General features: G+C 43.7%; 1 protein-coding gene across 6 annotated transcripts in view; it reads left to right on the plus strand.

Annotated features, from left to right (window-relative positions):
- The window catches only part of TMEM233 (transmembrane protein 233), a 39,401-nt gene extending 26,508 nt beyond the window's left edge, over nt 1-12,893 (plus strand). Inside the window, exons 3-4 of one of the 6 annotated variants that reach the window (XM_045887525.3) lie at nt 11,632-11,742; nt 12,539-12,893. In XM_045887525.3, the coding sequence (XP_045743481.1) occupies nt 11,632-11,742; nt 12,539-12,590 (163 nt within the window). In that variant the 3' untranslated portion in view covers nt 12,591-12,893. Of the gene's footprint in view, nt 1-341; nt 1,929-4,276; nt 5,435-8,261; nt 10,316-10,852; nt 11,537-11,631; nt 11,743-12,538 lie in introns of those variants that run through there. The other 5 variants (XM_045887526.3, XM_045887528.3, XM_045887529.3 and 2 more) reach the window with 5 other exon arrangements.
- The last annotated feature ends 13,186 nt before the right edge of the window (nt 12,894-26,079 follow it).

The raw sequence follows: 26,079 nt of genomic DNA on the forward strand, positions 1-26,079 counted from the left end.
ACAGGTTAGGTTATGATCCAGGAGCAAACAATCCCAAACCAAAGAGTTCTCATTTTTACTTCCCTGGGGGTACCCAAGCCATGGTGCTTTGTGGAGGGTCTCTCTTCTACCCAGTCACTTAGGGCCCAGGCTATCCAAAGCCCCGCTGCCCTCCAGCTGCTCTAGCTAGAACAGGGATCAACAAACTTTTTCTACAAAGGGCCAAACAGTAAATATCGTCAGCCTCCATCACCATCTCATGTGACCCCTTAACTCTGCCATTTTAGCACAAAAGTGACCATATACAATATGCAAATGAATGAATATGGCTGTGTTCAATAGAACTTTATTTACAAAAACAGGTATCTGGCCCAGGGGACATAGTTTTCCAATCTCTGAGAGAGGAGAGAGGACCGGAGAATCCCACATGGATTTGCACTGCCTCAGTCGTGGAGTAACAAATGTCCCTTAGGCTCACAGTTTACTAGCTAAAACCAGTTACACAGTTTCACCTCTTTGTAAGACAGAGGGAAACGTGGGGGAATCAATGGGATATTAGGGTTATTGCTTGCTTGGCCTTACCATCTGATCTGCTAAATGATTTCATGATTTTGACTCAACTGGCCTACCTGTTCTTAGCCTAAGGGCAGAAGGGCGACAATATATTTTTCGCATTGCCAACGTGCTCTCATCCCATCAAGAGATGGCTGCCTTTGCTATTTCTCTCCGGATTTGGACAAATTTATCCTGATTTCTCGAGCCAGCTGAGATGGGCTGAATCTGCTAGAATCACTGACACTTCCCATCAGAGGGCTGACAGAGGGCAAGGTCTTGGTATGGATGACCAAGGCCCGGAAACGACAAGCCCAGATCCATCGCAGTGTATGTCACTCTTGGCAAGGCCGATAAGGATTCTGATACATCCTCTAGCTCTTCTGCCAGAGCAGTTCAGTGAGCCATACACCATTTCCCTCAAGCTGAGAAGGTCAGCCCCTTTGGCTTGGTCTCAGGAAAGGCTCACCTGGTGGGCGAGAGAGGGAGGGGACATCCTGAGCCTGCCAGATCGGCCAAGCCAACCTGGGCAGCCAAGAAGGTAGTACAATGTCACAGGAGGTCAACTTCCTATCAGACAAGCCAGACCCAGGAGCAATCGGGGCAGCTGGATGGAGGGGCAGTTGCAAAGACAGAAAGTGCCGCAAAGGAAAAAATAGATGGCTTTGACCACAGAGAGGAGAAAAGGACACTAGAACATCAAAGGAAGCTCAAGGTGTCTTGCCTACAAGATGGAAAATGGACGATGTTGGCCTATGAAGAAGATGGTCAGAAAACAGATATCCCAACTTTATTCTTTAAGGAAGGCATTGTGTGCTTGCATGTGAGCATGGGGCTGTGGAGTGTGGAGTTAAAGGTATTATAGGTATTATAATGCAGGTTTGGCACCAGATTTCCTGGGCACAGCCTCCCCTCTGCCATTTACTGACTGTGAGACCCTCAGCCAAGTGCTAAACCTCAGTTTCTTCATCTGTAAAATGGGTATTATAGCAGTACCCATGGAATAAAGCTATTGTGAAGGTTAATTAGACAACCTGCATGCATATAGCACGGTGTCTGTTCCTTTGTTGGTACACAAAAAATGCAAACCATTTACTAACCCTATTATTACTACTGTTATCAGTTATCAACCCGGCTGGGAGAGAACCTCAGAATTTAAGATACTACCAAATAGAGTTCAAGGCTTTGTGCTCATGAGCTAAGTTCAAAGGACGGTGTTCCAGGGGAACGAGGCCAAGTCTTGGCCTGACTCCTGGGAACTTGTGAAAATACATACTGCCCAGATCAGTGTTGAACTGGGTTATAATAATAGCAGCTGACACTGACATAGAACTTGGCATAGGCCAGCGACTGTCTAAGCTCTTAGTTTTGTTTTTTGTTTTTTGGGGTTTTTTTTAAAGATTTTATTTATTTATTTGAGAGAGAGAGTGAGAGAGAGAAAGAGCACAAGAGGGGTCAGCGGGAGAGGGAGAAGCAGACTCCCTGCTGACTGTCTAAGCTCTTACGTGAATTAATCCCCATTGAATCCCCACAGCAACCCCATGAGGTAGGTATTATTATGCTCATTTTGCAGATAAGGAAACAAATAACTTGCCTGATGTCTCACAGGTAGTTAGCAAAAATGGCAGGGTTTAACCTGGGATAATCTGGCTCTGAGAGCTGGTAAGCTGTGTTCTTCACAATGCCACACTGCCTCTAAGCCAATAACTAGTACACTCCATAACAAAAACCAGTGGATAGCACTCGCCTTGTGGCTACCTCCAGAACTGATTTATATGGGGGTGGTATGGGGAGGTTTCAACCTGCAAAAAAAAATATGTGTGATGAGACAGCACCAAGGGTAACAAAATCAAAACACTGCAGGTGGTACGCAAGGAACGTGCATGAATGGGGCAGGCTGGTTATGGTACTATAGGGAGTGGTGGGGACTGGTGATGTTCCAGAGCACAGTCCAGCTGATTGTGACCACTTAGAATGCAGACCCCATGGAGCCCATTTTTCAAAAGACATTGGAAAGCTAGGTTTTCATCTCAGATCTCCTGGCTTGTAGATGTTGGCAACCAATTCACAGTATTTAAGCACATGGTGAGGGCCAAAAATGGAAAAAACATACAAAAACCACATCTCCAGACTGGACATTCTCTACTTTGCAGTCTCTGGCAGGCAATTTGGCTTTCAGAGATCAGTTTGCCCATTAGACACCATCTAAGAAGTTTTACAAGGGACCCAGAAGTCTTCATATGTGGGGACTTTCTCCATTCTTATTATCAATGTTTCTATCTGGAGACAAAGCATCGATGTGGATATGCTTGAGACTGATGTTTTGTTAGCAGTCATAAATGATCCGAGATGAAGTCATCCCCTCCATCCCTTCTTCCTAAGAAGCACTGTTTCATGGTGGCTAGAGCCTAAACTTCAGCTCCGGCTTCACCAGAATTCAAATCCTAATTCCACCACGCAGACCACCCTGGCAAGTTACTAAACTCTCTCAGCCAGTTTCCCTATCTGTAAAGTGAGGCTAGAATCACTTCCCCACCTGTACGGTCGGGTTCCTTTTAGATACCTTTCCCTCCATGTTATCAAAGAAAACAAAAAATATTTTCCAGAGTTAGAATCCCATGGAGAAACTTAAATTTAAAGGCTTTGTTGTGTGTGTGTGTGTGTGTGTGTGTGTGTGTGTGTGTAAGAGAGAGCAAGAAACTAGCCCTTAGAGAATGAAATCAATTCTATCTTCCGTTAAGACCAATAACAGGCCAATTTCTCAGTAATCCTTTGAAATAAAATTTCTCAGCCCTGGGAGGAATTGAGCAGCAATGTAGAATTACTAAGGCAGAAGTTCCCTAACTTTGAGCTGCATGCGAGTTGCCTGGGGAGGTTTAAAAGAAGGTGACATCGGGGCCTCATCTCAAAGGATTCTAAGTCATTAAATCAGAAGCGAGGCCCCAGAATCTGCATTTTTCAGCTCCCCGTTCCCACCCTGGGGTTTGGATGCAGGTGGTCCGCACAACACTTTTTACCCAACATCCTCCCTCCCGAACCCAAAAGAAAGAATGCACTAACAGAAGCTAGCCTTTAACAGAGTGGCCAGTCTTCATTTCCATCAGCAAACTCATCACCCGAAATGTGTTATGTCTCACTTGTTGCCAAGGAGGGGAGTCAAGTTACCACCAAAGAGCCGGGCCTACCCACCCACAGGGAGGCTCTTTTGCAACAAACCTCAAGGCAGTCAGGGTTTCTACTGAGAGGGCCTGGGGAAGCCTAACGTTAGAGAACCCCATTCTGAACAGGAGACAAAAAGCCTTGAATAGGTGACTTTTCTGAATTTCACTCAAAAAACTGTTTGAAGTAAATGACTGCCTTTTTAAAACTATGAGGTCCTGCCTTTTAAAAAAAAAAAATGTATTCTTTATCCTTATCAGCAACACTGTAACTAATCCCGAAGCCCCTGCCTTTTAAAAAAAATTACTCTGTGGGGCACCTGGGTGGCTCAGTCGTTAAGCGTCTGCCTTCGGCTCAGGTCATGATCCCAGCATCTTGGGTTCGAGCCCCACATCGGGCTCCCTGCTCCACGGGAAGCCTGCTTAACCCTCTCCCATTCCCCCTGCTTGTGTTCCCTCTCTCGCTGTGTCTCTCTCTGTCAAATAAATAAATAAAATCTTAAAAAAAAAAAAAAGAAAAGAAAAAAAGAAAAAATTACTCTGTATCCTTATCGAGAGCACTGTAACCCATCTCTCTTCTCCCCCAGATGATGGAAATTCCAGGTGGACAGATTGGGGTCATCAGAGTCTTTATCCAAACTCAGAAAAAGGTCTCATTCATCCTAATTTCACAGGATATCTCTGCAAGCCATGTGGCAGTTGGAGCAAAGAGTTTTGTGACATCAAATCCATAAAGACTGGGAATCACTGACCTTAAAACATTCAACAACTTGGAATAGAAGGCGGTGCTCTCAGAAGAGAAGTATTCTGGTGCCAACGGAATCAGAGACTTGCAGGCTCTCCAAGCCAGAAAATTCCCTGCTCTCCAGCTGCTAGGGAAAGTGGAGAAATGAATCGCACAGAGCCCAAACATTTAAATATTGCTGCCGTCTCTTTATTGATCGAATCATTCACGTCCCCAGCCTAAATCAACCTGTCTGCAGGCTTTTACTTTCTGCTGGTGCCTTGAGGATTCAAGCAAAGTGAGGTTATTCTCAAAGTTTCGGAGCCACCTATGACAGATTCAGCTGGGATGTTTGTGAAAATGCAGATTCCTGGCCTCCAATCAAGACCCTGAGTGGCCCTGAAATATGCATTATCACAAGCAACTCCTCGCCCCACAAAATAGTTCTAGGTATTCTGAAGTTGGAGAACCACTGTTCTAGGGCTTTGCATTTAACAGAGAACCTTCTTGCCTGTGTGAATATATGCCACAAAACAGGACTTTTTTATATCCCTAAGATGCCTGGTAGAAGCTTCAGCTACTGCTGCTTCCTCCCTACTCCTAGAAACTTTACACAACTCCCAGGTTTGTTCCTCACTCTCTCCTCATGATCAAGTTCACGGTCACATATCTGATGCCTTGTAGAATTCAGTGGGACTTTCTTAGCAGCAAAAATAGTTGACCATGACAAAGCTTGGATGTAAGGCAGATGAGTACTGTCTACCACAAATATGACACGTGACATTCAGGGCACTTTCATCTTACTCCGGGGTGAGGTTCTAATGTCAGGGCATCGTGTGAACTTTGAGGATAATCAAAATTCATCTTGGAAGCATCCATAGGGGGATGCCCTATTAGAGATTCACAGCCTGTAACTGGTCAGCCCAACAGAGCCAATGTTCCCACCAGTGTTGGAAGAGATGACATTCCTTGGGTTGAGCACCGGCTGAAATAGTTGGCTGTTTAGGGATCATGGCATATGTTCAACACCGGAACCAAGCTCCAAGCTCACACGGAAAGAATAGGAGTCATATACCCATCCATGCTCATGAGGTCAGAATCTCCAGCTCCATTTAAACAACTACTTTTTTTTTTCTTTTTGAGAAACATGAATGGTTCATTCACCGTAAGTTAAATGCACGTACAATGCAACTCCACTGAACTTACATCTCTGGCTATAGGTATCTAAATAGCCAGGCACACCCCTACTATGTATTAAAAATGCTTGTTTGTCATTCTTAGCAATAAAAGCCTTCATACTCCAAAGTTTGCATTAAGGAAGAACGTAACCTCCTAACTGGATTAAGGATCCCATGACAGCCTCCCATTAGCAGACACAAAGTTAGCAGATATTATTAACCCATTATGCACTGGTAAAGCCAGTCTGTCTTACAAACAAACTGGCATGAATCCTTTGCTGGCCTCAAAATATCCTTCAATTGCATTAGGATTGGAAGTAAGCATATGTATCAAGGTGGGCAAGAAGCAAGAAGGTGGCGTTTTTGCAAAAACGTAAAAGCAAATCCATCTTCTTTCCTACATGATTGGTTGGACTAAAACTTTCTGGGGATTGTTCTGCATAGATGTGTCTTCAGAGAATTCTTGTGATTCCATAATGAAAAATGGGGAACATCACCTACTTCCAGAAGTCACTTCTGAGTCATCATCAACAATGGAAAGATTCTGGCTTTGAAAAGGATATAAACTGGTGGACTTTGACAGGGAAATCAAAAAAAACATGAAAAAGATGTTACTTACCAGTAACCAGAGCAACACAAATTAAAACAATGATAGACTTTTTTTTGTCTGCCAGATTGAAACAATTAAAAAGATGGATAATATCGGGCGCCTGGGTGGCTCGGGTGGTTAAGCGTCTGCCTTCAGCTCAGGTCATGATCCCAGGGTCCTGGGATCGGGCTCCCTGCTCAGCGGGAAGCCTGCTTCTCCCTCTCCCTCTGCCTCTCCCCCTGCTCATGCGCTCTCTCTCTCTCTGTATCTCCCTGTCTCAAATGAATAAATAAAAAATCTTAAAAAAAAAAAAAGATGGATAATATCAAGGTTGGTGAGAGTGTGAAGAATTAGATACAACACTGTTGGTGGAAGAGTAAATTGGGACAGTCTTTGGGAAATCAAGTTGGATACACCTATTAAACTTTAAAATCCACTCTCCACCCACACAGCAATTCTACTTCTGGGTATCCTCCCTAGATACAGGTGCACAAAAAGGATGTAGAACAGTGGCTCTCTTCCCTAGCTACACATTAGAATCACCTGGGGAGCTTTAAAAAAAAACAAAAACAAAGAAACAACAATGTCCAGGGCCCACCCTTGATCAGTTAAATTAGAATCTCCAGTGATAGGGCCAGGCATTGGTAGGTTTTAGGGCTCTCCAGAGGATTCTAATTAGCAAGGGTGGAGAACCAAGGATATGCAGTGATGTTCACTGCAGCTCTGTTTTAAATAGAGGTAACCATGAAACGACCTAAATGACCATCGGTGGGAAAATGATTAAATACACAGTGGTTTACTCATAGGATGGAGTACCACACTGCACCTTAAATATGGATAATCTCCCATACTACAGCTTTATAAGGCCCAACATGATCTGGTTGCTGCCTCTCTGTCTTAATCTTCCAGCACACAGCCCCTCACTCCTCTACTTCAGCTACACTGAATTCTCGCTCTTCTTTGAGCAACACAAGTATGCTCCTGCCACAGGGCCTTTGCACTTGCCCATCCCTCTACCTAGAATTTTCTTCCTTCTAATATCCACGTGGCTTGTTCTGCATCTCTCCCTGAGATGCTTGCTCATAGGCTAGCGGAGAGGCTACCCCTGACCAACTTCTCTAAAATAGCACCCACAGCCCCGCCCTCCTTCCCTTGGTCCCCTTATCCCAACTTTACTTTCCTTCCGTACTTACCACTCCCTGAGAAACCAAATATTTAATATATAATTATACATTTTATGTATTAATATACATATAATCATATATACTTTTATGGTCTATCTCCTCCTACTGGGATGAAAACCAAACACACTTTCATTTCTGTCATTGCCCATAAGGATAGAGCATAACACATCAGGGTGCTCACTCTGAAGCTAAACTGTTGGGGTTTAAATATAGGTTCTACATCTAAGCAGCTGTGTCCTCTTGGGCACGACTTTTAACCAGTCTGTGCCTTAGTTTTCTCGTCAGTAAAATAGGGATAAAACAGTACCTAGCCCACAGGACTGTGAAGACTAAACTGTGTAAAGCACGGTGCCTGACACATGGTACTCACCATGTAACTGTGGGACACTTGTCATCACCAGCATCTAGAGCACTGCCTGGCATGTAAATATTTATTGAATAAACTAATGAATTAATATATATATATCTTATAGATATGATAGATACCATATATGGGTATAGCATTATCCCATTTATATAAACACACACAAGATGAATTTCTGAGTGCACACTTATGGATTTAACTGCAGAGAAAAACGCTTAGAGGATGCACACCAAATCCTAACGATGCTGCTAGCCCTTGAGGAGAATGAAGTTCAGAAATGCTCACGAAGCATTTCCTTGCATCTGTATCATTATGGGTTTTTGTGGTTTTTTTGCATGCACCACGTGTAAAAGCAAATATGTTTCCAGATACAACGTTTCTCAAAAGGAAGCCAGTGCTTAGACTCGAAAGTATGCAGATGCACTGGTCCAAGGTCAGTGCTGGACATCTCCTACAGAGAATGGAAGCCCTTGGGCCAAGAAGGCTCGGGCCGGCTCTCTCTCTCTTTCTCACTATCTGTTTGTCCCACACAGTGCCTGAGCGGCCAGCAGTCGGCCGCAAGCATGGAGGATGGAACTCATCCACACATACCCCACAGGAGTTTCTGAGGAATGGACCCTTGACTTCAGACCGTGAGATCTCTTCCTCCAGGACTCTCCAGAGGCAGGTCCCTGGCAAATGAACTTTAAAAAAAAAGAAAGAAAGGAAAAGAAAGAAAAGGAAAAAAGTCCAAAATTAAGGAAAACCAAGCAGCGCAACAAGACCAGCCAGTCACTGATTAAAAAAAGAAGAAAGAAAGAAAAGAAAAAGAAAAAGAAAACCTCAAGTCTCACTGTCTGAGTTTAGTGAAAGCCTCTGTGTCCATTCCTCTTCTGCAGAGATGAGCCTCAGGAAATCTCAGTATTTCTAATGGCGGGGGAGGGGGATCCAGATCTGGTGGGGGGCCAAAGGTCCTAGGAAGAGCAATGGAGGCTGGTGTCTGCAAAGTCGAGCATGAACATTTGCAGCATGTTTCAAGTTGTCCGACAGAGTGGGATTTGTGCATTTTTTTTCCTTTTATTTTTACATGTCAGAGTTAGTGGGCCCTCCTCCATCAGCTGCTCCCTGCCACAACCCCCAGAGTTCAATCAGTCCCCAAAGAAACTAAAGAAGGGGCTTTCTGGCCTTTTGTCCTGACCTCAATCTTCCAACAGTCCCCTCCCTTGCTTGCATCCACCGCTGGGCACCTCACTTCACTTAAAGACTCTGAGAATGTACTTAATGGTCAATTCTAGGTACAGGAGCACCTTCCCCATCCCAGTTTTGGGAATAAGCTGGCTGTATCTTATGGAATGTGCTTTTTTTCAAACTCTCTCTCTTTTTTTAGCAAGTCTCAGGCACCATCTTTTATTTTCCTGGATGCCAACCTGGAAATGCCACCCACTGTATTTCTTTTCTGTCAAATGTAACCCCGTTAGGTGTGATTGTACTGATTTAATTATGCCCTTATTCTGCCTACCAGAACACGCCAACCCAGTGTTTCACAGAATGCACGGCGTATGGCTGGTGGTACTCAAGATAATTTTTAAGTCAGTTATAGACAACATTAAGTGATGCCAATCACAAAGTATTTTTCCCCTTTTCTAGTCTTGTCCAATGCTGATTACAGCAAAGAGAAAGCCTCTGTTTAGTGAGCATGGGTCCTCAACACCTTTCCGTGACTTTAGCTCTTTTCCCTTCTTCATAAAGAAAGAGCAGGCCTCAGGTTCAAAGTCGAGATAGAACTCAATAGCATAGTCCTGTTTTTGTTGTATTTCTTTTATTAATTACCTTCCATTTACAGTTTCCCCATAGGGATGTGACCTATTGTTTCTATTCAAATAAATTTACTTAAGAAAAATAGATGGACTCTAAGAAAATATCAAGGGGTTAACAAAACAGGTGATATGTATATATGGCAAAAATAACTTCAAGAACGCATATGAGAAACACAGTAAAAATGAACTTTCCTAAGCAAGAGAAAAGGCAGCTTATTCTAAGTGAATAAACGAGGCTGAGAAAACACCTGCGTCCCAGTGCCTTTTTTGCCACTAACTCCCTATGCAAGCTGATTTTAGGCAAGTTTCTTAGCCTCTCTGTGCCTCAGATTTCTTCATCTGGAAAATGGACATAAGAACACCTGCCTACATACCTCAGAGCGTTATTAAGAGAATTAATCGCCGTAATAGATAGGAATGCCCCTGGAGGGAGATTCTAAGTGCTACACAAATACAAAGCATTGTTCTTAGATTACTATGAATCTCAGGCTGTTTGTTAAAATCCTGGAAACTAGCAAAACAATAAATGTTGATGGACATCAGATGCCATGGGCCCTTTCACCTGGATGTCTGCCATGAGCCAGCACTTGTCCCAGGAGGAAACGGAATCAGGGCCACGAATTCTCAGCATGCAGGGATCCTAGCATCATTCCAGTGTATTGGGTCCCGGTTTCTGTTTCAGACATTTTGTTTCTTGTTTGTTTGTGTTCAGGTCCCTGATCTTTTACCCAAATCAAATGAGAAGTGTTACTGAGAGGCAGAATAAAAATGGTTTTAAGTAAGCCTGTTTACCATGGTGTGTAAGTTGCGTTTTCTTGACATTCCCAACCTTCTGGAGACTCCCATAACCACAGTGGGCTCCTGGATCCCAGCCTAAGCCTGTAGGGAGGAACACAGAGAAGCTGGGGGTAGGGCTAAGGAGGTGTCGACTCAGAAATGCCCTCCCAGGAGGCACTGAAAATGTTCCTCTCACTGAAATCACTAAGTGAGATCCCTGGGACCCAGAGGGGGGCCTGATTTTTGCTGGGCCCTCAGGACCCGGCAGAGAGCTTTCATATTGATAAAGTGGGGTGATAGTCTTCTCCAGGGCTTCCTGCAAGGCTGAGATCATCCTTGCTCCACTCCAAAAAAGTTAGAAAAAAGACTGACCAAGTGTATCAGCCAGAGGACACTTTTAGCAGCCAGTGACCAAAAAAAAAAAAAAAAAAAAGCTAGAACAAAAAGTAGAGTTTACTGGTTCCTCTAACTGAAATTTTCAGAAATAGCTTCAGGCTTGGCTGGATCTCAGTGCTCAGCATTAAGAACTTCTTCTCCCTATTATTTCTCAGCTTCAGCTTCCTGAGTTCATTTTGGTTTCGTGATGGCTGCAACCAGCTTCCGGCTTCTCCCATCAGCTTAGCGATGCGGCGGAAATGAAGTGTTTTTCCCCTAATAGCTATGGAGGTGGGGGGGGTCAGGTTTGATTTGAAATAATGCAAAATTGACTCAGAACGAGAACCAGTCCGTCAGTATGGATACCAGCCATTAACGAACAGGTGTGGCCACCCTTCCAACACAAATTGAATCCGTGGCCAGGGTTGTGTGGCACTCTCATTGGCCAAGCCCAGGCCCGGCGCACAATTCAGCCAGTGGAACTGAGGGTGAGGTCAGCTCCGCCCAAACTTTATGGATTGAGGGAGTGGGAAGGATGGTTTCCCAAAGGAAAACCAAAGTGCTTTTACCAGAAGAAGGAGAGATAGAAGCTAAACAGAAGAAACAACCACTGTCTGCATTAGGCTTTCTGCTCCTTACTATGGCTGCCACAAGCAAGGACAAAAGTAATGTAAAAGCGGGGCACCTGGGTGGCTCAGGCATTAAGCATCTGCCTTCGGCTTAGGTCATGATCCCAGGGTCCTGGGATCGAGCCCCATGTCGGGCTCCCTACTCGGTGGGATGCCTGCTTCTCCCTCTCCCGCTCCCCCCTGCTTGTGTTCCCTCTCTAGCTGTGTCTCTGTCAAATAAATAAATAAAATCTTAAAAAAAAAAAAAGTAATGTAAAAGTGTTTCAAACCATCTCCCCAGTCTGTTGTCACTCTCATCCACTCCCTCATTTGATCGTTATTTACAGAGCACCTGTTCGACCATGGGCTAGGCTCTGCAGATTCCAGTATGATCAAGAGACACCCTGGGAAGAGTCCGCAGTGAGGAGCAGACACATAGTCAACAATGAGGAGAAAACGTGAGGATGCTAAGACAGGCATGAACGGTGTTCTGCAGTCTTTGCAGGAGGTGCCACTGGCTACATCCAAGGTGGGGGGAGGTAGCCTCAGGGAGAAAATGTCCCTGTACCAGCATTCTGTGCACTGCTAAGGCGGATACGGCTACAGTCCTTGAAGTTGCCCTATCTTTACCCAAGAGTTATGGGCAGAAGCAGATGCAGACATAAATTCGCTGGCCTCAGCTCCTGGATCAGCAAATTATCTTTGGCCTCTGCTAGGACAGCTGCATTCAGCAAAACAGCATTATGCATGTTTCTTGATATGTAATCCTAGATCCAGGCTTCTAAATATAAGAGACAGTTTTGGGCCACTGATTACAAAAAAAAAAAAAAAAATATTCTAAAACAGCATCCACATTCATTGGCTACTACCAATCCATAAAAAACACTCGTGGATGTTGGATATTTGAGCCTGGAGAGTTACCCTCTAAAAACAGGTCCCTGAACCAACACACTTTGAATTCCAGTTTTGACACAGGCAGAAAGAGGCATAAAGACTACCCGGGCATCACCCATCATTCCTGGAGAAGCCACGGAAAGAAAAATTCCCCTCCCAATACAGATGTGTGTATTATTTGTTCCAATGGAGATTTTCTTATCAGGGGTCAGGAGACGGAAGTACAGAATTGGCTTTGTGTATTCTCCCGGGTCAAGCATCTGCGTTTCATCTGTGTACCTGGTTGGGCAGCCAAACCTTGGCTGGGCAGCCAGGTCAAACCTGGGATGGTCCCAATTTTCATCCCTCTTCCGGTCTCAGCACCTGGTTCACCATCTCATGCTGGCCCACGGGAGGTGCCCTGCCATTTTAATTTTCCGAAGCTGTCTGCTCCTGGCATTGCCACCGAGTGTCGATTCCTCCGGGTGACATGGAATCCCACGTATGAGGACTGGGTGTACTGCAGAGTGAATATACTGAGAGGCACTCGGGAGAGGCCAAATCCTGCCTGTGCAGAAGTAACAAGTGGCCTGATGACCAGCACGACAGAGGGCCTCGCACAGATCTCAACACCTAGTAGGGAAGGTAAACAAATGCTTCTCAAGCCACTCCCAAAGTTCATCCAAACAATTACAGTAGTCTTCTTATAGGTCTCGTGTGGTCTTCATTGCAGATTGGCGCTATAATAAATACTACAAATTCAGTGACTTGAAACAACCCACATTTATTGCCCTACTGTTTTGGAGGTCAAAAGTCTGAATCAGGTCTCACGGGGCCAGAACCAAGATGCCGGCAGGGTTGCATTCCTTCCCGCAGCTTCTCAGGGAGAATCGTTCCCTTGCCTTTTCCACCTTGCAGATGATGCCCGCATTCCTCGGGCCCCCGTCTCCTTCCATCTTCAAAGTGAGCAATGGCCCCTAGACTCTTTCTCACTTGGCATCTTTCTGGTTCTGACTTCTCGGCCTTCCTCTTCTCCATGTAACAACCTTTGTGGTTCCCTGGGGCCCACCCTAGTCATCCAGGCTAATCTCCTTATTTTTTTTTTAAGATTTTATTTATTTGTTTGACAGAGAGACAGCAAGAGAGGGAACACAAGCAGGGGGAGTGTGAGAGGGAGATAATCTTATTTTAAAAGCAGCAGATTAGTAAGCTTAATTCCCCCTTGCTGTGTATCCTAACAGACTCACAGGTTCCAGAGATTGGTATGGGGACATTTGGGGGAGACCATTATTCTGCCCACCACACCCAGCTTTCACAGTTGATCCCCCTACAGCACTCACAGCAGCCTGACATGATCTCAAAACTTAAACCGAACCATGTCATTCCTCGGCTGAAACCCAACCCACCCCCCCAGTGGCATCCCGTGCAACTACAACTCAAACTTTTAACCATGTCCCACAAAGCCCCCCATGATCAGAGCTTTGTCTGCCTCTCAGATCTCATCTCCTACCACTCCCGCTCCCGCTCCCTCCCTCTGCTGCAGCCCCACCCTGGCCTTCTGGCTCCTCCCCAGATGTGCCAAGATCATTCCTGCCTCAGGGCCTTTGTACGTGCTGCACCTGCTCAGAAAATGGAGTCCTGGATTCTCCCTTCCTCTTCCTCCAGGTCTCAGCTTCTCGGAGAGGGCTGCCCTAACCTGCCCTACCACCACCCCACCCCTAGGGTCTTCTATTTGCACAATCACACAGTCCCAGAGCTTTGCTTCAAGCTCTATCACAACGGGGTTAGATATAGTCGCCAGTTGTATAATTATCATTTAATGCCTCTTTCCCAGCAGACTCTCAGCCCCTATGAAAGCAGGAATGCTGTTCACCTTTTTCACCTCTGCATTCCCGGTGCCTGGCACAAAGAAGGTTTTTAGTAAGAACGAGTAAATAAATAATGAATGAGAATGAGGGTGTAGAGCGGGGAGAAATGGAAAAAGAGAATAGAACCAAAAGTTGCTCCATCACCTTGGCCTAATTTTTACATTCTCTGGCAGATTTAAACCTCCCTTCCAAAGGAAGAAGTGCCTAACCAAGGAATCGGTTCAAAGTCCTGCCCCAAAACATCCTTGCGTATTCCTTTGTCTCTCATCACGATGGTCTGGAAAGAGGAAGTTATGAAAATTCAGTCCACCCAAAAGTTATTTCAAGAAGATACGGACCCCAGGAAAGAACCCCAGCTTGTATGCGTGGGTAACCTTTCCCCAAGGCTCCCTTTGAGGCTGGGCTGCCCCCTAGTGGAAGCAATGGACAAAGGCCCTTCAGGGGTTACCTTTAACCCTCTGCGCTTCTGTAAGGAGATCCAGAAACAAGCTGGATAGAAATCACACAATTTGATAGAGAAAAGAAGCAACAAGTTCAATAAAGAGGAAATGGAGCTAAGGCTTTTTTAAGGTCTTACATTGGGCCAGGCACTGTGCTAAGCACTCTGTGCCATATAATCTCTGCAGGACCCAACTGAGAAAGCCACTCTTTACTCTCCAGTTTGATAAACAAGGAAACTGAGACGTGGAAAGGGTAAGTAACTGACTTGCCCAAGGGCCCATGACTAGAAAGTGGTGGAACCAGGGTGTGAACCTGTGTGGGTTGGCCCCAGAGCCTGGGATCCCAACCATGATGGTCCTTGCCTATAGTCACTGGTTCAAAGCACTAAAGTACAGTCTGTTGCCTTTGAACCAGGCTAGCTCACTTTAAAACTTAGCTATGGCCACAGTTCTCAAAAGCAATGTAGGTACCAATATTCACATCTCTGTTGCTTAAAAACACTGAAGATAGACAAGATGGCAAAATGCTTGGTGACCAAGGAAGGCAAAGTCTGGCTCAGTAGGGCTTGTTCTTCAGTCTCCACATTCTGCAGTTCTAAAGTTAACTCTTCTGCCCCCAAGATATTGTTTGACCATTCTTAAAAAGTGGGTAACTATAATAATATTATTGAGGCAAACTTTATGGCTTGCTATCTACCAAGGATTGTGCTAAGCCCTTAAATGTACTTTCATATAATCACTGTTAACAACCCCAGATATAAACACCATGATTAAGTCATCTTTGCCTCTGAGGAAACTGAGGCACAGAGAAGTTAAAGAGATTGTTCAAGGTCACACGACAGCAAAGTCTGAGGATTTGAGCCCAGGCAATTTGATTTTAAAATCCATGTTCTTAATCACAACACCTGACTAACTCCCATAAATCACAAACTAGCTCTCATGGTTTTCAGTTCATAACTAAGAAAAAATAACAAAACTACTTTTCACACATAACAGAGTGAAATGACTTCATTGTCTATTCCCCACTTTCCCTAAGTAGTTGCAAGCTTGACATAAATTTGTGTTGGCTGAACTTCTGGAACAGATTTGCAGTCATCACGACACGTTTTCTGTTTAGAATCTTAGAGATTAAAGAAACTCTGAGGTCTCACTTCTCTATCTAAAATTGATTTTCTATGTATGATAATTGACATCTGTAGGAGACAAAACAACTACACACCTACCGCTTATGAACAGGAGCTCATCTGATTGGCTGATGTGTGATTTGGAATGCCTTTGGTTGCAAGCGACAGAAAATCCAGTCAACTACCACAGTAAGAAGTTACTGGTTCTCACAGTGGAAAATTTCAGACAGAGGGCAAACTTCAAGGTTGATTTGATCCAGCAGATCACAAAGCTAGCAGACTACTGTTTCTCTTTGAGTCTCTCCATTCTGTTCTCCTTTGAGTATGATTCTTTGTTGTCAAACTACCTCCTCAGGCTAAAAACTTCCTCATCAATGTTCTGGGAGATGGAAGGCCTCTCTGCCCCAAACAATCTGACGAAAGCCCTACACTTGCGTTGTAGGGTCATGGCTGAATCCAGATTGGCACAGATCTGGGGTACATCTGGGGTGCGATCCCTCATTCAATCGTTATTTACAGAGCACCTGTTCGACCATGGGCTAGGCTCTGCAGATTCCAGTATGATCAAGAGACACCCTGAGAAGAGTCCGCAGTGAGGAACAGACACATAGTCAACAATGAGGAGAAAACGTGAGGATGCTAAGACAGGCATGAACGGTGTTCTGCAGTCTTTGCAGGAGGTGCCACTGGCTACATCCAAGGTGGGGGGAGGTAGCCTCAGGGAGAAAATGTCCCTGTACCACCATTCTGAAACATTCAGGAAACAAAAACCTGAAACAACTACTGTAGCAAGAAGGGTGAGGTTGTCCAGTCAGGACCTGCCCCTAGAGTCACTCAGTAAATATTGGCTCTTACTAATTTTATTATTACAAGAAATGTTATGTTTTCATACCCAGGTAAAGTATAAGTAGAATGACCAATTATGAAAAGTTGATCCAGCTCAGTCATAAATCAACAAATACACAGCAGAACAATGAGATGTTCTGATTTTTTACTAATCAGACTGCTGAACAAAATTTTAAATGTTATAATGCTCAGTTTTGAAGAAGGTGTGATAACCAGTCATTCCAAACATAAATGCTACTACATTCTAGAGATATATTTGGCAATTTCGAGCAAATGTTTTAAAGTATGTGCTCTTAGATCTAGTGATTCTATCATTAGGAACTATTCCCACTATTTTACTCACAAAACTACACTAGGATATATAGATTGGTCAGCTTGTATGGGTATATGATGGCAATGTTATTTGTGAAAGTCCAAAATGAAAAACAAAATGTCCATCAATAAAGACTGATTAGACTTCTGGCTTCCCATAATGGAGTAACATATTGGACTAATTCTCCTGTCTATAGCTGCTACCAATGCTGGAGAAGACATTTTTTTTTTTTTTTTTTAAATGAGAGGCTCTTGAGAACAACCAACAGCAGGCAAAAACTGTAAGGAACAGAACCCTTAAAAGAAGGAAATCATCCACATTTACCTGGATTTTCCTTTGAGGGGTCTCCAAGTCTGCATAACTCACATGGAATAAATGCCAAGCTGAAACCAACAGTCTCGCTGGGCTGAGGAATCACAGGTTGGTGTTTGGGGCTCCTGGTGTACCTGGAAATTGAGAGGAGAAATCCCAGAAAAGGTAAGAGCCACAGAGAAGGGGTGCAAAAATCTGAATATAAACTCCCCTCAGATCCTTGGCTGACTCCTGAACTACATATGTGGAGCCCAGCAGAAACAAAAGAAAGAAGAGAAAAGAAGAGAAAAGAAAAAGACAGCTGCAAAGCTCAAGGAACTGAGCAGAGATTTTATCAGATCCTCAGTGCTGGGAGGCAGAGTTTGGGATTTAGATTCCACCAAATTAGAGAAGCCTGGTAGCCCCTCAGTCTTTCTGTTGAAACTCCAGAGGAGTCACACATTAGGAGTAAAGATCATATCTAAGGACTAAAGTCTAGAATGCACAAAACCAAAATAGACCCACCCAAAAGAAGCCTAAAAGCATGCCTCCACTGGATAAATAAGAGTCACCAGTAATTTAACTGCCAGATAAATCAAAACCCAACACTATTCTGAGGAAGATAACAGAATCCAAGTTCTCTGCAATACATCATACACAATGTCCAGGATAAAGTTTAAAAAATCACTGAACATGTGAAGAAGCAGGAAAGTATTATCACCAAGAGAACAAATAGTTAATAGAAACAGACCCAAAGATAATACAGATGTTGAAGTAGGCAAATACATTAAAATAAAGGCGATAAATAAGTTAAAGGATCTAGAGGAAAAGGTTAATGAGTGAAGATATGGAGAATTTCAGGAGAGATATGGAAACTAAGAAAAACTAGAAATCCTAGATCAGAAAATTACAAATTCTGAAAAAAAATTATTTGTGTGATATTAACAACATATGGGACAACACAGAAGAAAAGATCAGTGAACTTGAGAATAGGTCCATAAAAATTATTCAAACTGAAGCAGAGCAAGAAAAACAACTTAAAAACAAAACAGAGCTTCAGTGACTTATAGAATATCAGGCATCCCACCATATATGTAATTGGATTTCCAAAATAAGAGGAGAAAGACAGAGAATAGAGCAGTAAAAAAATTTTAAAGAAATACTGACATAAATGTTTCCAAATGTTATTTAAAATATCAGCCCATATATTCAAGAAGCTCAAAAAACTCTAATATGGAAATATTTAAAGAAAACCAAATTGCTGGAAACCGAAGTTAAAGAATAAAATCTAAAAAGCAGCCAGAGGTGGGTAGAATAGATTATATACATGGAAACAATGGTGAAAATAATTGACTTCCCATTGGAAACAATGGAATACAGAATACAGTAGAATGACAACTATATAAACAACTGTTAAGCTCCAGTGAAAATATCCTTTAAGTAGAAAATGAAATAAAGACATTTTCAGCCAAACCAAAGCTGAGAGAGTTGGGTTTCCTGCAGATCTGAAACACAAGAAATGCTAAAGGAAATCCTTTAGGATGAAGGAAAGGAAAACCAGATGGAAATTAGTATCTATGGGGGAAAAAGTAAGTTCTGGAAATGTTAAATGTGTGAGTAAATAGAAAAGACCATAATCTTCATCAGAATCTCAACAGGACTTTTTGCACAAATTGAGAGGCTGAGTCTAAAATTTAGCTGCCACAGCAAAAGCCCCAGCATAGCTGAAACAATTTTGAAAAAGAAGAGCCAAGTTATAGGACTCACACTGCCTGATTTCACGACTTAGCTACAGTTATCAAGAAAGTGTGATACTGGTGATTAGACACAGAGATGAATGGAATAAAATAGGGTCCCAGAATAGACCTGCACATATATGGTCAATGGATTTTTCACAAAAGTGCAAAAGCAATTCAATGGGGAGAAAATAAATGTTTTCAACAGATGATGCTGGAACAATCAGACATCCATATGCCAAAAAAATGAACTTCAACCCATGCCTCACATGGTAATATAAATTGACTCAAAATAGATCATAGATTTAAATGTAAAACCTGAAATGACAAAACTTCTGGAGAAAACATAGGAGAAGGTGGAGAAACTGGAACCATTGTGCACTGCTGGTGCAAATATAAACTGGTTCAGCCTCAATGAAAACAGTATGGCAGTTCCTCAAAGAACCAAAAATAGAATTATCACATGATCCAGCAATTCCAATTGGGGGTATACACCAAAAAGAACTGGAAGCAGAGACTCAAAGAGGTATTTGCACACTCCTAAGAGTCAAAAGATGGAAGCGACCCAAGTCGGCCGGCCAATGGATACACAAATGCGGTGTATATGCGTCATAGGATATTATTCAGCGTTAATCAAGATGGAAATTCTGAGATAACTTACAACCTGGATGAACCTTGAAGACATTATGCTAAGTGAAATAAGCCAGTCATAAAAGGACAAATGTTGTGACTCACTTGTAGGAAGGAGTCAAATTCATTGAGACAGAATAGTAGTTGCCGGGGGCTACGGGGAAAGAGGGAGTATGAAGTTATGGTTTAACAGGTATAGAGTTTCCACTTTGCAAGAGAAAAAAGCTCTGGAGATGAATGGTGGCGACAGTTTTGCAACAGTGTGAATGCACTTAATGCCACCGAACAGTACACTTAAAAATGATTAAGGGGAGGCGCCTGGGTGGCTCAGTCGTTAAGCGTCTGCCTTCAGCTCAGGTCACGATCCCGGGGTCCTCGGATCAAGCCCCACATCGGGCTCCCTGCTCTGCGGGAGGCCTGTTTCTCCCTCTCCCACTCCCCCTGCTTGTGTTCCCTCTCCTGTTTCTCCCTCTCCCACTCCCCTCTGCTGTCTCTCTCTCTGTCAAATAAGTAAATAAAATCTTTAAAAAGAAAAAAAATGATTGAGGGGGTGCCTAGGTGGCTCAGTCAGTTAAGCATAAGACTCTTGATTTCTGCTCAGGTAATGATCTCAGGGTCGTGAGATCGAGCCCCGCAATGGGCTCTGTACTCAGCTTGGAATCTGCTTGTCCCTCTCCCTCTACTCCTACCCACGCTCTCGTTCACAGTCTCTCTCTCTCTCAAATAAATAAATAAAATCTTTTAAAAAACAAATAGGGGCTCCTGGGTGGCTCAGTCGGTTAAGCAGCTGCCTTCGGCTCAGGTCATGATCCTGGGGTCCTGGGATCGAGCACCACGTCTGGCTCCCTGCTCAGCGGAGAGCCTGCTTGTCCCTCTCCCTCTACCTGCCACTCTGTCTACTTGTGCTCTCTCTCTGTCAAATAAATAAATAAAATCTTAAAAAATAAAATAAAATAAAAAATAAAAGAATGACTAAGATGGTAAATTTTATTTATATGTATTCATCATGTTTTTTTTTAATTAATTTGTTTTTTTAGTAATCTCTACACCCAACATGGGACTCCAACTCTCGACCCCAAGATCGAGAGTCATATGCTCTACCAACTGAACCAGCCAGGCACCCCATGCTTTTTCTTTTCTGTATTTTATGATGCTTTCACATCTTGGGCCCTCAGTAACTGGGAAGAGAATGCACCTCCCCAAATTAACTAATTTCTACTGGTAGAAAATCACTTGCCTGGAATATGCAAACCAACCAGTCCAGAGCCCATACTCTGAACCACATCCTCTATCTGAGTTCTACACTCCAGAAGGCAAAATTCTTCAGCCCTAAACACCCCAGGGCCCAATACCAGACAACCAGGGACAATGCCTATAGTCCAGGGCCCACCAAAACCACAATAAGGGTTTTTTGCACATGCTTTCCCCTCATCCTCTCTACTTGTGGCCAACCTGAGTGGTGCAGCATATCCCCTCCTCTTGGGAATGGAGAGGAATATTTCCATGGCCATCATCTCCTGATCTGTTGGCCTAACTATACATGAGTAAGTCCAAAATCCTGGGTACACTTTACAGCAGTATATTTTAGTCAATTTTAAAAAGATAATTTTTTAAAATATTTTATTTATTTGACAGAGAGAGAGAGACAGCGAGAAAAGGAACACAAGCAGGGGGGTGGGAGAAGGAGAAGCAGGCTTCCTGATGAGCAGGAAGCCCGATGCAGGGCTCGATCCCAAGACTCTGGGATCATGACCTGAGCCGAAGGCAGACGCTTAACAACTGAGCCACCCAGGTGCCCCCCAAAAATAAATAATTTTTAAGAGTACTGAGAAAGATTGATGTATCAATTATGGTACATCTATGCTACCATAGTTTGGGGTGGTAGTTAAGGATGTAGACTCAAGTGTCAAATTTCCGGCATCCAAATCCTGGCTCTATCACTTACTCGCTTTGTGATGTTGGGCAAGTTACTTATCCACTGTGCCTCAGTTTTTTCATGTGTAAAGTGGGGGGTAATGATGGAATGCACCTCTTAGGGCTCCGTGAGTGTTCAATGGGTTCAAACAAGGAAAGGGCTTAGGACAGTGTCAAGTATACAGTAAGCACTCTATAAATGTTAACTATTATTGTTATGGAATCTGCAGCCATTTAAAAAATGAGAGGGATCTGTATGTGCTGACATGGAAAGAGACACTAAGGGGGAAAAAGTCCCCACTGTGTCAATTTTTTAAAGGAGAGTGATATAAGCAAATAATTCTTCCGGAAAAAGTTACACAACTATAACAAAATATGCCCCCCCAAAAGTATACGAGAAACTCTCAATAGGTTATTTTGGGGGGAAGGAAATAGAGCTCTACTAGAAGGTGTAAGAGGAACTTTTATTTTTTATTCAATATCTCCTATATTACTTGACATTCTTACCATGTTTGTTCATACTTAAAAATAGAGATTTAATTTTTTGGAAACCCATGGGATTATTTCTCAATGTTCTTTATTGCCACCTAGCGGATGCTGGGGGTATTGCCTGCCATAATGGGTCACCAGGTTAAACTTACTATTTAATGTGATACCACCTTGATTTAGTGCCTTACACCAGGCAATTCATAGCCTCCAACTTTCAGATGATAATGAGTTTTGTAACAATAACAAAAACAGATCCATATTTATAAAAGTCAATAGATGCTAAAAAAAAAAAAAAACACCTTGTTTGGTCTCCTTCACTGAATGATCATTCTGGCTTTATGTTTATAATCTTGATTAGTTTAGACCCATTGGCCTGACCTAAATGATCTCACACTGTACCCAATTATCTTTCCACAATGCCTAAATTTCTACATAAGTATGGTCACCTGGGTTTGAATACGGATTCCACGACTTCCTAGCTATGTGACCTTGAGCAAGTCACTTCACCTCTCTGAGCTTCAGTTTCTTCTGTAAAATACGAGTGATAATAACAGTAGACCCCTCAAAGGACTCTTGGGGGCCTTATGAGTTGATACATCAAGCACAATGCGAGCCACGTGATAGGGCTTGATAAACAATTTCCACTGGAAACACCTACAGACTTCAAATTTCAACTTAACTGACACTTCCTCTAGGAAGCCTTCCCTGACTAGGTCACATTCCTCTCACAAGGTCACATTTCTTCTTCCTAGCATTTGTCACAGATGACTGTTGGATGATTGTTTGATTAACGTCCATCTTCTCTGAGAGAATCATAAGCACTATCAGCACAGGGCCTGGGTCTGGTTTTACCCCCAACATCTACCACAGTGCCTGGCAGATAGTTGTGCCATACATAATTATTGATAAAGAAATGAATTAATGAAGTTAGAAAACTGAAGGCCTCTAAAATATTATATGTTAACTAAAACAGGTATCACAGACTGGTTAAATTCTGATGGGCAGGACAGGAGGCCTGGACCAGAAGGGTCATCCTGCAAGACAGCGTACATAAAATAAATTGGAAATAGGATAAACTGTACACCTCTAACATTTGTCCTAAGACCAGTCCTGTTTTTTCAGTCGAGGTGAAATTCATATAACATCTAATTAACCATTTTAAAGTGTACAGTTCAGTTGTATTCAGTACAGTGTCCTGCAGCCACCATCTATATTAAGTCCTAAAACACCTTCAGCACCCCCAAGGAAAACCCCATCACCATTAAGCACACTCTCCATCCCCTCTTCCCTCAGCCTTAGGCAACCACCAGTCTGCTTTCTATTTCTATGGATTTACCTATTCTGGATATTTCATATGAACGGAGTTATACAATATGTGGCCTTTTGTGGCTGCCTTCTTTCACTTAGCATAATATTTTCTTTTCTTTTCTTTTCTTTTTAAGATTTTATCTACCTATTTGAGAGAGAGGGAGAGAAGAGGAGCAGTGGGAGCAGCAGAGGGAGAGGGAAAAGCAGATTCCCGGCTGAGCAGGGAGCCCAACACGAGGCTCCATCCCAGGGCCCTGGGATCATGACCCGAGCCCAAGGCAGAGGTTTAACCGACTGAGCCACCCTGGTGCCCCCACTTAGCATAATATTTTCAAGGTTCATCCACCTTGTAGCCTGCATCAGTACAGCTAACCCTTGAGTTGACAGCAAAAGCCACGAGGCATTTATCTACAACCGCCCCCCTTAGTCTCCAGCTACCTGATCCAAGGTGACTGGCAGAGGCTGCACCTGCTGCCTTCTGAGTCCCCAGGAAAGCCCGCCAACGCCCTCAGCAGCCCCGGGGCCAGGACCCCAGGACAGGGCAGGGCTGCAGGTCGCCCCTGCGCTGATGACGGAGGAGGGGGCGGTCGGGTGGAGCACCCCCCGACCCGGCCCGCGGGTTGGAGGCTGTGCTGAAGCGGAGGGACGCGCCCAGAGACCAGGGATGGGGCTGGGCAGGGAGCCCCGAAGCCCGGGCCGCCCCTTCTCCTCCTGGCGCTGGGGCTCAGGGCTGCACCAGGCGCGGTCCCCTCCCACACGTGGTCCCAGCCCCGCCGCCTCGCGGAGGCCAAGCACTCACCTGTCGCCGCAGCTGCCAAAGGCCACCAGCTGGTGTTGCACCTCCAAGGAGAAGGGGACACCTGAACTGTGCCTCCAGGTGACTGTCGTTACCAAGCCAAGGCCACCAGGCTGCGGACGCCGCGAACCCGGGGCCAGGCCCGCCAAAGCCACCGCGGTGTCCCAGCCCGCCGATGGGTGGATTAAAAAGCGCAGGTCAAAAGTTACACCCGGGTTTTCCAGTGGGAGGGGTAGAGGGCGGGGCTCCTGCCCCCAGTGGTTCAAAGGTCAACTGCGCTTCCTTCTTTTTAGGCCTGAGTAATATTCCATTGTATGGATTACACCACAGGTTATCTATCCACTCTTACCTTAAGGGATGTTTGCATTATTTTCACCTTTTGGCTATTGTGAATGGTGTTTTCCAATCCTGTTTTTTTAAGCCTGCGTGGTCTGTCAGATCATGAAGAATGAAGTTATCAGTGTCCTGGACCAGAAACCTGGGCACAGGGTGGTCCTAGGGGTGATTGACAGCCACTAGCTAGTATAATTCAGCAAGCCTTTTTACCTCTTCAGCTGAAACCTAAGAGGTTGAACCAGAATTTTTGTGTAATTTATTTGGAAGGTGATTCTGAGTATTTAGTTAGAAGATGATCCCCAGAAGTGACAAAGGAAAGAGAGGAGGGAAGCCAACAAATCTAGTGCACCTTTATGATCACGTTCCTGCATTGGGCAACCAGGGTTCGGTTCCACTGGGGACTTCTGTATGGACACTATATGGAACAGATCTTAGAGCTGTCCTACCCAGTGGGCAGGGGAGCTGGGTATCTATCCACTAACTCCTATCTGTCACTGGTGAGCACTGCTCACAAGCTACCCACTCTGTGGCCCCTCTGGACTCCCCCTTGCGCATGCTAAGAATGCTCTAGAAGGCCCTCAGACAGTCACATGTGCTTATAGTAGGAAATTTGGGGCATACACTGAAGGATGCATGCAATTTGCAGATGAGGTGCAGTGGTCATTGACAATGCATGTTAGAGGGATTATCAAACTCTGATCCTCAAATCCCTGGGAGCTCACATTTTAATGAGACAAATACAGACTTTTTTTTCCCACCTTAGTTGAATCTTTGCCCGAAAACTGCTTTAGTTTCAATCATCTTCTTGGAAAAGGGAAGAGATATACATCCTTTTCTCCTATTTCTTCAAAACTTGAAAGAGAGCAGACTCGGGCTGAACTTTATTAAGGTGGATGTATTACCTTCAGCTGGGCACTACTCCAATCTAGGTCTCAGTTTACCCTGTATGTGAAGCTATTTCTTTAAAAAATATATTTTTATTGAAAATAAATAAATTTCAATTTTATTGAGAATAAAACAAAGATACAGGAAACCACACAAAATTAGTGTATGGCTTAGTGAATTATTATAAAACAAATGCTTTCATAACCACCACCCAGGTGAAGAAACATAATTTTGCCAGATACCCTACAAGTCACAAAATGAAGCTATTTGCCAACTAAGGTCTCTTCCTTCCAAAATTTACAACTCTGTATTTTTATAATCAGCTAATTTGTAACATTTAGCCTTACCCCAAAATTCTATGATATTATAAAATGTATATTAATCATTATGTGACTCAGATAATGACTCCCACACATAAGCCCTCCCATGAATTCCCACTGACTTGGGAGTAAAATCCAGAAAGTTTACTGTGACCACCAAGACCCAAAAGGATCAAGCCTTTCCTCCTATTTCCCAGTACACTCCAGCCACCATACAAATCACCTCTATGTTTCTCCAGCATGTAAAACTCATACCCACCTCAGGGCTTTTGCACTTGCATTTTCCCTTTGCCTGAAATGCTCCTCCCGAACTCTTCTCCCATCTGACTCTTTCTTGTCATTACAGTCTCAACTGAACTGTCACCTCCTCAGGGAGGTCCTCCATGACCACCTCATCTAAAGTAGTACACCAGTCACTCTCTCACATGATTTCATTTGTTTCCTTCATAGTAGTAATCACTCCGAAATTATCCAGCTTATTTATGTTTGTGTATTTGTTTATATATCTATCTGCCACACAGGGCCCTTCAGCTTTGCAAAAAGGATTAACATTGTGGGTTATTCCTTTATCCCCAGCACCCAAAACAAAGCCTAGCCTAAATTGGCTCTCCACAAATATTTGTGGA

Source organism: Mirounga angustirostris, unplaced genomic scaffold, assembly GCF_029215605.1.
Source record: "Mirounga angustirostris isolate CCGP_5_RB_7025 unplaced genomic scaffold, mMirAng1.0.hap1 SCAF_14, whole genome shotgun sequence".
Lineage (NCBI taxonomy): Eukaryota > Metazoa > Chordata > Mammalia > Carnivora > Phocidae > Mirounga > Mirounga angustirostris.